This window comes from Alligator sinensis, unplaced genomic scaffold (assembly GCF_000455745.1).
Source record: "Alligator sinensis unplaced genomic scaffold, ASM45574v1 scaffold705_1, whole genome shotgun sequence".
In the NCBI taxonomy this organism is placed as follows: Eukaryota; Metazoa; Chordata; order Crocodylia; family Alligatoridae; genus Alligator; species Alligator sinensis.
This window is the reverse complement of record NW_005842663.1, coordinates 73,990-89,614: the sequence shown is the minus strand read 5'-3', so window position 1 is coordinate 89,614 and position 15,625 is coordinate 73,990. Positions and strand designations below refer to the sequence as shown.

Genomic DNA, 15,625 nt, shown 5'->3' with positions numbered 1-15,625 from the left:
ATCACCAGAAGCAAACTTCCTCAACCCCAGAACACACCAAAAGGATCCAGACCGTGCCATGACAAGAAATGCAAAACCTGCCCCCACATCTCCACCACCCCCACTATTACTACACCCCACAACAGAGCCATCAGCATCCCAGGATCTTACAGCTGCACCTCCAGGAATGTAGTATACCTCATCCAATGCACCAAATGCCCTGATGGAAAATATGTAGGAGACACCAAACAACAACTGCGCACCAAAATGAACGCGCACTGGAAATCTATCAAAAACAGAAATACCCAATTACCGGTGGGGGCACATTTCTCACAGGAGGGCCACTCTCTCTCCCATCTCTCAGTCCTGATCCTCAAGGGAAACTTACACAACACTTCCCAGAGACGAGCCTATGAGCTCCATTTCATCAACCTGCTGAATACTAGAGATCAGGGACTAAACATAAACATTGGATTTTTGATACATTACAATCTGCCTGGCAACTGACTCCCCAGCCCAGCCCCTGGCTTCTTTACTTTTCATTCCATCCAGGAAGAGCACACACCAACTGCTGCAGCTTCCTTAGCCTGACGAAGGGGTTTTGAACCCGAAAGCTTGCTTAATAACTATTCTCCAACCATTTGGGTTGGTCTAATAAAAGATATCAAATTCACCCAAGGAACCTTGTCTGCCTTGTTTTTTAAATGGCATTTTGCCTTATAAATATCTTGTGTGTGTGAGTTCCACAGGTTACTAGACAATCTGATACATAAAATTGTTCTCTTTTACCTCCCATATTTACTCAAATAGAAGATGACCCTGATTATAAAATGACCCCCTTCCGCCTCCCCCCCTGGTAATTAGATTCTATATATGGAAAATGTATACATTTTTTATAATTTTCCTGGTATGGAATCTAATTACTGGAGGTTTGCCTTGAATTTGTCCCCCTCCCACTGCTACAGCATGGAAAATAAATCTGGGGAGTCAGGTTTGCTTTTTGCTTCCTCCCAACTTTTTCCCCTGGCAGCCCCTTCCCCCTCTCCTTATTGTCAGACCCTGCTCTCCCCGAGCACATGTAAATGAGGAGCAAAATTGAAAACAATAACCTTGTAGTTAAACATGACTATAGCAATTTGCATATATTACCATTGCATTTAGTTTATCTAGAATTGATGTATGTTATCTTTTTTTAAACTTCTACAAGTTTTAGCACATATACTCCATAGAAACACTTTTGAGCAACACTTGGACACCTACTTATATGTAGTACTGTACAAGCTATATTACTTCAAAACCAAGGCTTGTGATTTACCACATAGTTCACTGGGCTGGGCCCCACCATAGTCAAAAGCATTTCAAGCCATGGTGACCTCATGGCTCGAAATGCACTGCTCAGTATGTGTGTGTACTCCAGATACTCTCCACAAAGAAAATGTGCTAATTAGCCCCCCACTCATGACTGGAACTAGGTGTTCTTGTCACAAGTCATGGGATGTTTCAAAAATGTATATGCAGATCAGGCACAGAACAACCTGAACCAGTTTCACCTCATGAAGGGTAGGACCATGCTCCTCATATATGTGAGGCTGAGAGAGGGGCCGACAAAAAGAGTCTGGGTACGCTATGTCATGGATCACCATGAGTTGAAGAAGAGTCGGCAGTGAGGAGGACTGCTCTTAATGGACACTACCATATGTCTTATTCAGATGGGCTGCATTATTCTGTTCTTGTGATTGGGCAAACATGCTGACAGAAACTTATGTGGGCCTTGTGTTTTGTAGTTATGCTCAGTGTTAGCTGCATTTAATCAGCTTCATAGATGGTATCCATTCCTGAGCAAATGTTGCTTTTGGCAACAGTTTAATGCTAGACAATGTATTTAGTGAGATTTTGTTGTATGTAATTATAAGATAAGAGGCTTTTTTACCCATGCTAATTGGGGGGGGAAAAATTGTATTCAAGTAAATATAGTATCTGTGTGTAGCTAGATCTCTTTCCTTCACTTATTCTCTACTCATATTTTAAAAATTGGAATGTTTGAATAAATTAATGATAAATGTCAGTCGTTTAATTTTTAAATTAAATATTTTAAAGTAGTTCTGGCTTAGGTTAAATGTGTCTGCAGCAGCTAGCAAAGAACAGGCATGTGGGCACAGTAATAAGCACACCATACAAACTAGACAGCAAAGGCTGTGAATAAAACAGACAAAAAAGAACATCAGACCCCAAACCAACAAAAGCACATGTTGGATCAATTGTAATATTAATTTTAAAATTCCAGATAGGCCTGAATGTGATGGACTTATAACTTTGTTCTTGCATTAAATGGTGAAACAGATAGCAATGCCTTATTAGCCCTCTCTGGAACATTCTTAGTATAGCTTCTTTAGACCCTGTCTTTCCCTTCATGACAGCCTCCCCACCCAAACCATGACGTGCTTTCCCCTACATGACGGCCTCCCCACCCAAACCATGAGGCAGTGATCTGTAGTCTCTAAGTAGTACAGGCAGTCCTCGGACTTACGACACTATTGGTTGCTGAAAACCACATCTTAAGTCGAAATGTTGTAACTCAGAACCAATTTTCTCATAAGAAATAATGTTATAAATAGGGGATTGGTTCCTGAACCAAGGCCTGATACCCTATTCTCACCAAAAATACCCCAGAATTTTGTACTCAATCAATTATAGATGAGTAATATAGCTACATTAATGTATTTATATTGTAAATAGCAATCATATTGATTTGGAAGGACGACTTTGAGGTGACTTGGCTGGCTTTTTGAAGGGCTCTTGGTTGGACTTTTTGAAGAGTTCTTGGCTGGAGTCTTCTCAGGAGTCTTGGCTGCAGGTTTTTCTGGAGTCTTGTCTGCTTTCTTAAAGAAAGTGTCCAAGGAAGTTGGGACAGATGTTCTCCAGGGAGATGGGTGACACAGCAGACTTGTTCGCTGGCGTGGCATCACATCGGATCAAGCGTTGTAAAGTCAAAACTGATGTCAGAAAGTTGAAACGCGGTGTCAATTTATAAATGTTGTAAGCGCAAAACTTTGTAACTCGAAACATTGTAAGTCGAGGACTACTTGTACAGTTTTACATAGAGAAAAGACTTTTCTTAAAGAAAACTGTTATGCCAGCCAGTGGACATGTCTACACATGATGCTATGTTACTGTAATTATGTGCTATGGCAGTGTAGTTCATCACTATAGCGATGTAGCGTGAGCAGGCACAAACTGTGATGCCAGCAGTACATTGCTATAGTGACGAGTTACCTCATTATAGCACGTCTCTATGGTGACATAGCTGCTAAAAATAACTGGATCACCAAGATGGCACAGTAATGGCTGTTACTGCACTGTCAATTAGTACTTGCTGAAGCAGGTACTAAATGGTGGCACAGTAACAACTGCACTGTGGGAGGCACATGTAGATGCACCCATTATGTAGAAATTCCCTGCTTATTTTTTCTCCAAATCCATTCACATCTGTTATGGACAGCTCTGTACAACAGTCATAAGCTTCCCCCTGAACTTGCTTTTCCTTCTATGAGGGAGAGGCTGATTCTTCATATATAGCCTGACATGAAGAAGACACGCACTGTTTAAATTCCAGTCCTTCATGTCTGGAGGCTGTACGAGGCATGTAGCAGACCAAAAAGAAGATCTAATCTGGCAGTGTGTTCTTTCCTTCTGCAACTTCTAGTAACTTCTCTCTTGCTTCTTCCTTTAGGGAATCGTATCTGATGACCATGTACTGGCAGCAGCCCTTTGGAGAAACCTTTTTAACAAGAATTGTAAAGATCCTAGACAACTGGAATTGGTGGTAGAATATGTGCGCAAGCAGGTGGGCAGTAGCTCAGAGCAATCTCTCTTAGATCTCTAATCTTTTGTGATAATGAAAGTTCTTTTTAAAGGAAGTATACCCTCAACTCTAGAAGTAAACTGAAATAAAGCATGGCTTTATCTATGGGAGATAGTGTTAGACTAATCACATATCTTTCTGTGAGAAGGTAATTGACTTACTGGATAAGGGCAATGCAGTGGATTTAATTTATCTAGAATTAAGCCAAACTTTTCACACTTTGCCTCATGGGAAATTATAGGCTAAACTGTAGTGTGTGGCAGTGCACCTTGGTGCCTGTCACCTTAAGGGTTGACAGGTGCCTGATTAAGGCAGCCATTTTCAAACAATGATCAGCCAGGCAGACACAGCAGTTGGCTGCTTGCAGCTGAGGGAGCAGCACCATCTGGCCCCTTTGTAGCGTGGAACATCCTGGAGGTAAGGGTGAGACTATGGGGATGGAGGAGGCCTCATTGGTCCTGGGCATAACCTGAAACTGCACCCTGCTGGAGATGGGCGGCCTGATGGGGCTGTTTGTGGCGGGACAGCCCCCAAGAAATGGCAGGCCAGTTACCTCCCTGATGAAAGGCGAGGAGGGGTGCTTTAAAATCCCAGTCCCCACAACCGAGTGAGTAACCCTGTAGTGGGGCCCAAGAAGGTGAACCTGTAGGAGAGAGGGGGCCAGCAGGGGCCCACCACAAGGGACGCCCAGAGCTGGGGGCCTGGGGTTCTGACTGGCTTTGGAGGTGAAACCAGGGCCTGTGTTGCCAAAGGTCCTGTGGGGGTTACATCCAAGAGGGAGAAGGGGTCAGGGAGTGTGGCTGCCTGATTAGGAGGGATCTAGTTGCGGTCTAGACTAGTGTTATGGGGCCCACTGTGGGGGCTGGAGACATTAAGAACTTATGATGTCATCTGCAAGGCATGGACCATGGTGTAGGAAAGGCATGGAGCCATGGATAGTGCCCCCTGGCATTGAGGCATGTAATGGGCAGCCCCAATTTATTTACCACCAGTTTATAGTTACAGCAAAGTCATGGCAGGCGAGACTGGGCGGACTGCCCTACGTAGACAGGTGGGCGGGCTGACTTGAGACTCAGCTCCAAGCTTGTCCCCTGTCACATAGAGGCTGGAGATTGATATTACAATCATGAGAGAGAAAAGGGTTTGTTTAAAAGAAGACTACAACAGGTTATGTTGAAAGGTGAGTTATATGACTCATTAGTGAACATTGTGAGAACATTCACTTGTGGTGTTCCTCAGGGATAAGTCTTTTCACCCATCCTTTTAAAGATATTAACAGTGAGCTTGGTACTGAAAGTACATAAGAACATATGAAGTACCATACTGGGTCAGACCAATGGTTATTTAGTCCAGCATCCCGTCTCCAGCAAAGGCAGTTGTTGATGCTTTAGAGAGAGGGCATATGAACAGGGTATATCTAGAGTAATCTACCCTGTCATACTCTTCTTGGTAGCACGTTAAGGGGTACATCCCTGATGGACCAATTATCCGTGAATTTGTCTAGTCCCTTTTTGAACCCTGCTGTACTATCTGTCTCTACAACCTCCTATGGGAGGTTGTCCTCATGAAATTTGAGATGACAGTAAGCTAAAGGTATTGTTTATATGGAACAGTATCAGATTATTTAATAGGAACATTTTAGATAATTTTGTGTAATGGAGTTTTAGAAATGCTGTGAAATTTAACAGCTTGAATTGTAAAATTAGGAGCCATTAATAAGGACTTCAGCTATAATATATTGACATATAGACTGGAAATGATTGAGGAGGACAAGGACATGAGAGTAATGGTTCATGTAAGATGTCAATATAAGAATAAGCTGCCAATATGATCCAGATGTGAAAAGAGCTAATAAAATGCTTGGATGTACTAGATGGGAAAGCTGTTCATGTTCTGGACTAGTATATGTGCATGAGTGGAGGAGAAAGCTGAAGTTTTTAGAGAGGATCTTTTAAAAAGCTGTGGGAAGAGAGATCAAACTTGAAATGTGGAGAGTTTACAGGACAGGACTTTCTCTAGATGTGTTCACTGAGAAAAGAATGACATTAATAGATAACAGAAGTCTAAGAGAAAAGGTGTTGTATGAAAAAGTGGACTCCTAACAGGTGTTCTACAGTAAGCAGAAAAGAAAGAATGCAGATATAGTACAAAGGAAGGCAGTCTAAGAAAGAGGTTAGAATTACCAGTAATTTGAAGATCATGGGAGGTAAGGGATTAGAGTGGAATGGTATCTGCCAGCCACCCTACATCACATGAGGTATCTACCAGCCCCCCTACATCACATGAAGATCCAGTAGGTTCTTCAGAAACCCTTCAACTGAGAGAGCCTACCTTGCAAAGACCTGCCAGGTGTCCAATTCCCCATATGCCAATAAGATAGTCATGAAGCTTAAAAAGATCCTTCCAGTCATGTTTCGCTATAGGTAGCCAAATACTGATATAGTAGTTCTCACTTTATAAATCTACTGGATACAAAAAAGTATGGACTAAATATAGACATTGGATTTATGGCACATTATAACCTGCCTGTCATATGATAACCCTAGGTAACCTGTCTGCATCTTACCAGCTAGTCTATCACCAGTTCCAACATTCTCCCCTTTCCCCTGCCCCCACCTACCTGTCTGTCACCTGTTGTCTCCTGTTCCCTTTGATCTTCACAACCCCACATTTGGCATATTGGCTTCACTTCTACTATGGAGAACACATAACACTAGCAGACTCTCCCTATGCCTGAAGGAAGGGTGTTTGTGCCTGAAAGCTTGCAAAGAACAATTTTTTCCAACTATTTAGCTGGTTTAATAAAAGATATCATATTTAAGCAAAGGACCTTGTCTGCCTATGTCCGTAGACCAACACAGCTACAACCAACAACCCTATTGACTAATGGACTAAGTCTAGACTCTCCTTCAAGTAATGTCCCCATATGCATTCTCTCACAAGGATGTCTATCATTCACAGCACTTTGATCAGAAACTTTTTTGCCTTGGTAGTAGCAGTAGAGTTGGTTCTGTCCTCAGCTCTCATGCCCCTGTGCTAAAGGTAAACAGGATCAAGCACATTTCCTGCTCCTTGGTTTCTCTAAAATTCCTGGATGTAGACAGAGCTTTATACATCCTACTGATTTGAACCTTAGATGCACATGGGCCTGTATTTTTTTTCCTACTTTCCCAACACCTTTACCAGCCCAGGAGGCATGTATGAGAGTTCTTTTTACTCTTCTTGTTTTGGGGATTCCATTGATTGAACTGCAGCTCAATACCTCGTCACTGCAGCCAAACCCACACCCTTTCTGATGATGGCACAGATGATTGGTAACCTCATCCAATTTTCATGGTGCATTCATCCACTTGCTGTGGTGCAAACTAACCCCCCACCCCCTTTTTTTTTTCTTTTTCTCCCCTATAGTAGGGGTAGAGCGGTAAGTATTTTTTTGTCGGGCCTTGCCCAGAGACCCTCGCCTTCTGGGCTTCCAACCATATCCCTTGTGTGATATCCTTATACTAATGTCTGACAGCCACAGACAGCACCTCTTCTGCCTGGAGGAATCTTGTGTTCTCAACAACTGCTCAGTCTGTTGATCATTCAGTCTGAAAACTAGACAGGATAGAGAAAATAAGCCTCAGCTATTTTGCCTAGTCACTTAGTTCTGCATCTGGTTTGGGGCTAAGAGCCTCAGTTAAGTACTGCATATCCACTAACACCAGTAACAGACCAGCCTTCTTCTCAACAACATTACAATCAGAACCCCTGCAACAATCATGGTCAAGACTTAAGGGAAGATTTTCTATCAGAGATGGAAGAAATCTTTCTCCCATCATGGACATTAAGAACCAGTAGCCTTCAACCAGCAGAAACCACTTCATTGTGGGAGGGAGATGGGGCATTCAAGACCTCTCAGCCTAGATGGGAAATGAAAGAGGCTCTTGAAGACCTCGGAGTTCTGGTCCCCATCCTCTATTTTGGCTCTGAGACTTCTCAGCCCCTCATTGTGACCACAAACTAGAAGAGGCCTAGAGACAGACATGATACTGCCATTTGGCACCAGTGCCCACAGATCAGGGCAGAAAAGACACAGGGAGAAGTCCTGCTCAGAATTAGTAAAAGCAAAAGATCCCTTAATACTTTTACCAGCAAAGGTGCTAAAGCACGTACTGAAGACACTGGTAGCATTTGAACGTGATAATAAACAGATAGCATAAGCAGCCAAGCACGAAGTATCATGTGCCTCCCCACATAAAGGCAGTGTTCATACTGCACTCCCTAGTCTTGCTGAGCTCCCAGTGGTGTTTCTCACTCTGACAGCAGGCTTGTTTATACCTCCAGCAGCACAATCACCCAGCTTGGTACCATCTTCAAGCCCAGGATCTTAGCTTCTGTCAGCACAGGTCATGTCTTCAACACCAACAGACTCTTGTTTGGAACGCTGATTGAGATTTTCTTCAGGCACTGGGTCACTAACACCTCTAGCGCTGTTTCGTAGTTTTATAGTTGTTAGCGGCTAGAAGGGACCTTAGAGATCATCGGGTCGAGCCCCGCCACGCTTGGGCAGGAAAGACTGCTTGGTTCAGATGACCCCAGCAAGGTGGGCATCAAGACACTTTTTGACGATTGCCAGAGTGGATAACTGTACCACCTCTAGAAGGAGCCTGTTCCAAACCCTCGGCACTTGACTTGTAAAGAAGTTTTTCCTTATGTCTAGCCTGAAGCAATCCTCAATCAACTTGTGCCCGTTATTTCTTGTCCTCCTCTGTGGGGCCTTGGTGAACAGATTGTCTCCCAGGCCCCGATGTACACCTTTGATATACTTGATATACTTATAGACTACCACCAAATCCCCTTCTTCTTTGTCTTCTCTTCTCCAGGCTGAACAGTCCCAAGTCTTTCAGCCTCTCCTCGTATGACCTGGTCTCTAGGCCTCTAATCATGCATGACAAATGGAAGGTACTCCACCTTGGGGGACGGACCCCCCCCCAAGAGACTCCTTTGGACTCTCTTGAGTTTCTCCACATCCTTCCTGAAGTGCAGCACCCAGAACTGGATGCAGAACTCCAGTTGCACTATGGGTATTTGCCAAAAGGCAGATGCTACCTGACCTGACATACTTGCAGACTGTAATGTATTAACTCAGTAGACCACAGGATACCTACTAGTGCCCATATAGCCTAGGAACTTTCAGGAGCTCTGTCCCCATATTCATCCTCCAGAGCCCATGCTTAGGATCACTTCTACTTTTCCTTGAATTACCATGTCAGTTCTATCTCTGTAGCAAAAACAGACTCAAGACCGTCATTCTCTCCAGGTGGCATAAACTCTTCATTTGGTGCCTTGACTCTCAGAAAATATTGGGGGACTCCAGGAGCTCTTGAAGATGGTGGCAAACACCTCAGAATTTCCCCAGATGAGGTATCAAAAACGTCACACTCATTGGTTGATACACAGTTCCAAGTGGATCCTATAAAATTGGCCATAACCATTCATGATGTGATCCACGACCCAGCTTAGATAGCATGGCCTCTTCCCACTCTGTCACACGGAAGGCAAATAAACAGTAGAATCCCATGCAAAGGTATTGAATACCTATACACTCACTTTAACCTTTCCTGGCTGATGGTTACTGCAGTGGATGAGAACACCAAGCTGAATAAGGACAAATAGGAGACTGGACTGATCTGTGGCTGTACCTGCCACAAGTCACCAACTCAGAATTCCCAAGTACCAGCTCTTCTAGCCTGTTATAATATCTGGGTTTGTAAGAAGAACCTAGACCTGATGGACTCTTTTATTTCTGATAAGAGAGAAGATTTGATATCTTTACTCTCAGAAGACCAGCTGATGGCAAAGCAGCCCTTCAAGTACCCTTGAATGCAGCTGACACCACATCCAAATGCATGGTTTTGGCAGTTATGATATGTATAGAAAGGATATGTACTGAAAGGACATTACCAGATGTATCTACTTGGTGAAATGGACTAGGGTTTTGTGCTGCAAGATATTCCTAGGCTGTCTGCTGGTTATAAAGCGCTGGACCTTTTTCCCTCAGTATAATTAAGGTCCATCTGGCAGCTCTCTTTGCCTTCCATCCTCCAGTAAATGGGTCAGCAAGTCATTTATCACTCAACAGTCCTCGGATTCTTCAAGGGATTATTCTGAGTTTTTCTCCAAGTGAGGGGTTCTGTTCCACAATGGAACCTGAACATGATCCCCACATTGCCGATAGGAACTTACTCCTTCCTCTCCCTGAAAACCGTCTTCATCATACTGCTTGATAAGCAAAAAGAATGCTGTGATCCAAGTCTTTATAGCAAACCCTCCTTAATCCACCCTTTCCGTTTATATGGTGTCCCTGAGGACTCGCCCAGAACTCCTGCCCGTAATTGTTACTGACTTTAATTTGGAAAACAGATCAGTTTGTTCCAGTGTTCCTCCCAAAGCCATCTTGCTCTCAGGCAGAGGCTTTGCTGCATTTGTCAAATGTTAAAAGATATTTAACTTACTACCTTTATAGATAATAATGCTATTTAAAAGGTCTCCAGAGCTCCTTGTCTCAACTGCTGAGAGATCTAGGTTGATTGTTATCAACCTAGCAGTTGTCCAGCTGGATCTTGGGCAGTATAAGACTATATTATATAACTGTTGAGATGGATCCACCATTGATGGTAAAACACATTCCACCAGAGCCCAGACAATTGCCATAGTTGACATCTGCAGGGCAGTTACCTGGAGCTCTATCTATACTTTTAGAAAGCATTATGCTATCACAGAAGCCTCTAAAAGTAATGCTGTGATTGGCAGAGCAGTCCTGCAATCACTGTTTGCCTAAGGGGATTCCAAAACCCACTTCTATGTATATGGGTCCTATTTTGGAGTCATCCACCAGTGAGAATGTATATGTGGACAGTTACCTGAAGGATAACATTTATCAATAATTGAAGTAATCGAACCAGTAAGTTAATTTGATCCTACCCTCCTTCCTTTCTTCCTTGGAGTCAAAGCTAATACCTATATTTGGAGAAAACTGAAGAATAGGAAGTGCACACCACCCTTTTATTTCCATCTTGGAAACAGAAGCGGGTATAATCTGCAGCAGTTTATCAAGTAGTTTATCTCCTGGAGCAACATGACACCAGCACTCCCAATCAGAGTTCATTCCTATGCAAAGTAAGATACTGGTTTTCACCTATAAAATCTCATTGGGCACATCTCCATGTGTATTAATGCACCATAGTTACTACACATTAAGTTTAGTACCTATAATAACAGGTACTAAATGCACAATAACTGGTGCTACTGCGCTGTAGCACTGGTGCACATATTTTTAGTGATGCTAATGTGCAGTGGACTAAGCCTACTCTACATTAGCACGGCTTTTGCCATGACACACTAATGCTGCACATTTAGAGCCTTGTGTAGATGCACCCAGTGGCTTGGTATCTGCTCACTGAAGGAATATACCTTTTTCCCTGTGCTGTGCTGCCACAGCTGCAGGTGGAAGCAGCTGAGCTGGAGCCCACTCCTGGTATAAAAGAGGGCAGGGCTTTCTCTCTCTGCAGGGCTTTCTCTGTGAGCTTCCTCATCCATGTCAACTTTTTTGCTTCATTGTCAGAATTATCATAGGTGACAGTTTTATCTTGGGCATTAGCAGACATTTTAGACCCAAACTTGCATCTATTCACCCCTTTGTAAAGCCTATGCTGCATTAGCTTCTTCCCTTTGGTCTTCTCCAACACAAGTGCATTTTATTTTAAAGTGCATTTTTATTTTAAACAAGGTTGTTTAAAATAATCCTGCTCTTCAGCTTTGTTTCTTGAAAGCATGCTGTTTCATGAATCCTTGGACAACTTGGAATTGTCAAGAGGAAAAATGTAGTCATCTTTCTTTCAGTGGATTAAGGTTAGAAATACGTTATTTTCTTGTGAATTTCAGATGCAGTATTTGGATGCTATGAATGGAGATGACTTACTACTGAGTGGTGAAGTGACATGGCGCCCTCTTGTGGAGTATAATGCCCGAAGCATCTTGACGCTAACTTCCCCAGTTTACAATGATGAAGGACTCTGATATCTTCATCATCAGTGAACTTTTTCCTACTGACAACGTTAAATCAGTTTGTGAAAAATATCTTGGAGTAAGAATCTATCGTGCTGTGGATGCCCAAGAAAAAAAGGAAATACCTGCTGTTGAAATAAAATATATTGAACTAGATACCTTATTTATATTGATTTACATTGTATTTACATTCACTTGTAATTAAATGCTGCTAGTTCATATGAGAAATACCTGGCTCTTGCAGTTACCCCATTGTTCCTGCAGAAATGTTCTGAGAGATGACTTCCATATTTTGAAAACCAAAATGGACAGGTACCTCAAGAAAACTGATCTCTGTCCTTTGTCTGATGACAGGAACTGTCTTGCAGATACCAATGATGTTCCTCATGCTGCTTTATGGCAAGGTTGTAAGTTTTGCATGTTCTGGGTGCTGATATACCAGCTGGCCTAGCTTTTGGGCAGAGTTTATTTTTGCATTACAAAAGTTGAGAACTAGTATAAAAGATTCTGAAAAGATCTTCCATGAAAACCCTAGTTAAGGTCAGACAATGACTGGTCCCTTTTATAGCTGCACAATAGCAGGTGGGTTGAAAGACAGTGCCATGCATATTCAGTCCTGATTAATCTGTTTCGGTGTTGGCATCCCCAAAAAGAAAGGGACCTGGAATGTGGTGGAGCTCTGCTGGAAAGCTGCAGAGGAGCTGTGTCTAATTGATATGCCACTATTTTTTCTAGAGCTGTGCTGTAGTGATTGCTGCAGCAGAATAACATCCCCATCATTCTTTATGAAGTAAAGTTATGCTGAAGCAACAAAGAAATTTAAGACATTTTCTGGTTAACATTTTGAATAGTTAACCTGGTAGGTGACCTCAAGAATGAATACTTCTTTTGATTAAATCAGGAAAAAGCAGGGGCTTATTGCACAGACTGAAGGTTAACATAGTGTTTCCAGACCAATGATAGAAACTGGTTTTATTTATGTCCTGTCCATAAATCTCAATCCAAAAATATCTGACCCAAGTAAAGAAAAATGGTATTTGTTTTCAGTACCTTTTAATGCCTTTGTTAAGAATTTAGGAATTGTGTCCTATCATGTTAGGATTTAATCCTAATAAACCCAGTACACACAAATACAGGCAATCATTTTTTAATTTGTAATAATTATAGTGTGTCAAATGTTCTTATTCCTGATACAAGCCTGAATATCCCTGAAGCTGTCCATGACTATGCATGTTCCCACTCCTAAAGCTGCCTTTTCCAGGCTATTTGAATCTGTTAGTGCTAGTCATCATATTTCCTGTCAGGAGATGAGTGGGATGAAGAACGTGATCTCCCAAACACTGGCCCATGCATTTGAGCTGTAGTTTAGGGAGCAAACTACTAGTGAATTTTTCTTTGTATAAAAAAGTCATTTTGTTAGTTTTTTTTCAAAGCAAACTTCCTCAGTTTAACTTGTTATAAAATGAGTCATATAAAGAAACCTTATATGTGTGAGGTATATCCCACTTCTGTGAAAACATTACAGACCAAACAACTTTCTCTCAGTTTATTTAAGATGCTTTTGTTGCAAACTGAGCTGAGGAGAGAAACTTCTTATGTGTGAAGTATTATGCAGTATGTGAGATGATAACACCTTGTAATTCATTACAGCTGTGTTGTATTTACATAAAAGAAGGCTTAGCTATGGAGGAATTTGCTGATTAATTTATTTTTAATGGGAGTGAAGTATACCAAGTACCAAAATAAACTTTACTGTGTGTATCTTACTGCTCTTGGAAGAGATGGAAAAATTAATGGTAGATATGTTGGCTCAAAACTACACACATTAATTCATATACAAAATAGTCATTTCAACTTTAACCCCTTCGTTGCTGTGTTTTTTTAATTTTGACCCATGCTGTGGTACTAGCAATATCATTTATACCATAGAAAAACAAAATGAAAGTAAGTCACTCCCTGTCCTATACAAACCTACTGAACACAGCATTCCAGTGAGTGGCAGTATGTACACCACAGCCAGGGGCCCATTTGAGCACACATCCCAGCAAGCCTTGCAGTGGCCTAGTCTCCAAAGATTCTGTGCCAAGCTCAGAGAAAAGCACTGATCGGCTGCCTGCCCAGGGATTGCACCCCTACCATTTTGCTGAGAATGCCTGGTCAATTTCCTTTCTGGAAAAGTCATGTTTTACTCTGAGCCTGGAGAACTCAGAATGAGGGTTTACTGCCTCTTCACCATGCAAACCCTGGTTGCACAGCACCAGGAGCTCCTGACCCTTCAGCACCTGTCCAGGCAGAGAGTTTTGCACTATAAGTCCTTCCTTACTATGACCAGCTATCTCCTGTGTCAGCTGGTGCACTTCTCTGTCCATGTGGATCCTGAATAGCTGAGGCCATAGCTAGGCACCTCTACCACCTTCTCTACCTCTCCTTTGTCACCAACCCCTATGTAGCCAATGAGCACAAGGCTGCAACAGTCCAAGTCTCCAAACCCTGTACCATCATTTCAAGTCAAGAGACATGAGCACATCCTCCTGCCCACATGGGACAGTGAGCAGTGGTGGTTGAACTTTCATGTGTCCCAGGCCACCTTCATGGAGATCTGAACTCCTGAATCTGATGGAATGGGGAAAGTTTGACTGTGGGGCTGCCAGCATTAAAGTGGAGGAAGTGATTGTCACCCCACTGCTGATCAGAGGCATAGCATATCTGTTTTATCCCTGATTCATGAAGCTATACACAGGGCACTTGGATGCCAGGAAGGAACTGTTAAACTAGTGCCTCAGCAGGTGCTGCATAGCTGTGGAGTATGCCTTTGGGCATGTCAAGTTGCACTGAAGGCCACTGCTTCTCTGCCTGGATATCACTAGGCATTAGTGCATGGGTCCCTGGACACCAGGCAGTAGCCAAAGGGGTTTGGTGGAATGACTTGCTGCCACCGACTGGTGGAGCTGCAGGTAGCAGTGTTCTGAATATGCCCCAAGTGTGGTGGTTGTTGGTAGCTGCCACTTGCTGATGTGGGTAGCCCTCCCTATGGTGTCCTCCTGAGGTAGGCTGCCTGAGAACAGTGTTATGGTGTAAGGCCTGCCATGCGCCTTTGGCAGTGGGGAGTTGGTATGGGTTGTGGGAACACCTGTGGGCAGTTCTGGTAACCCATGTCAGGGTGGGTAGTCCAACGCTCTCTGTCTGCAAAGTTAGGGCAGACAGGATGCGGTCCTGAGCCTCTCACTCCAGCCACATGCTGGCTATTGTATACAGCAGTTGCTCTTGCTGGGTCATGCCTACCTAGGGGGACACCTTGGTTTTCTCAAGAGCAAGAAGAGCAGAGGGAAGAGCGAACTTTCCACGGGTGAGAGTCAATAGGTCAAATGAGCCTGTCCACTGCCTTGATTGCCTTGCGAGCTACAGCTTTGGTTGTGGGGTCATGACCCTTATCCTCACATGATTGTGTGCTGTCCGGGCAGCAGCAAACAAACAGTGAGCTCCTTTTATTTACTGTCAGGCCAGACACCTGCAAATGGTGGTGATGGTACCTTGGCACCAGATAGTGGTACCAGAGAGTGACCCAGAGAGTGGCCAGGCAGAGGAAGAGCTGCACATACACAAAGATGGACCTGCTAAGCTTGTTAGTGGTGACCAGCCAGTCCTGGGTACAAGAGACTCAGGAGTGGCAGGAGGAAGAGTGGATGTACTGTCATCAGTGCATCACCATGGTTAGGCACAGGATCAAGTAGTCCC

At 43.2% G+C, this 15,625-nt stretch overlaps 1 protein-coding gene across 1 annotated transcript in view; it reads left to right on the top strand.

Moving 5' to 3' along the window:
* The window catches only part of LOC102383391 (ubiquinol-cytochrome-c reductase complex assembly factor 1), a 143,347-nt gene extending 130,326 nt beyond the window's left edge, over positions 1 to 13,021 (top strand). The window contains exons 9-10 of the mRNA XM_025215731.1: positions 3,710 to 3,823; positions 11,768 to 13,021. Coding sequence (XP_025071516.1) covers positions 3,710 to 3,823; positions 11,768 to 11,902 — 249 coding nt within the window. The 3' untranslated portion in view covers positions 11,903 to 13,021. The remainder of the gene's footprint in view (positions 1 to 3,709; positions 3,824 to 11,767) is intronic.
* Positions 13,022 to 15,625: the final 2,604 nt, after the last annotated feature.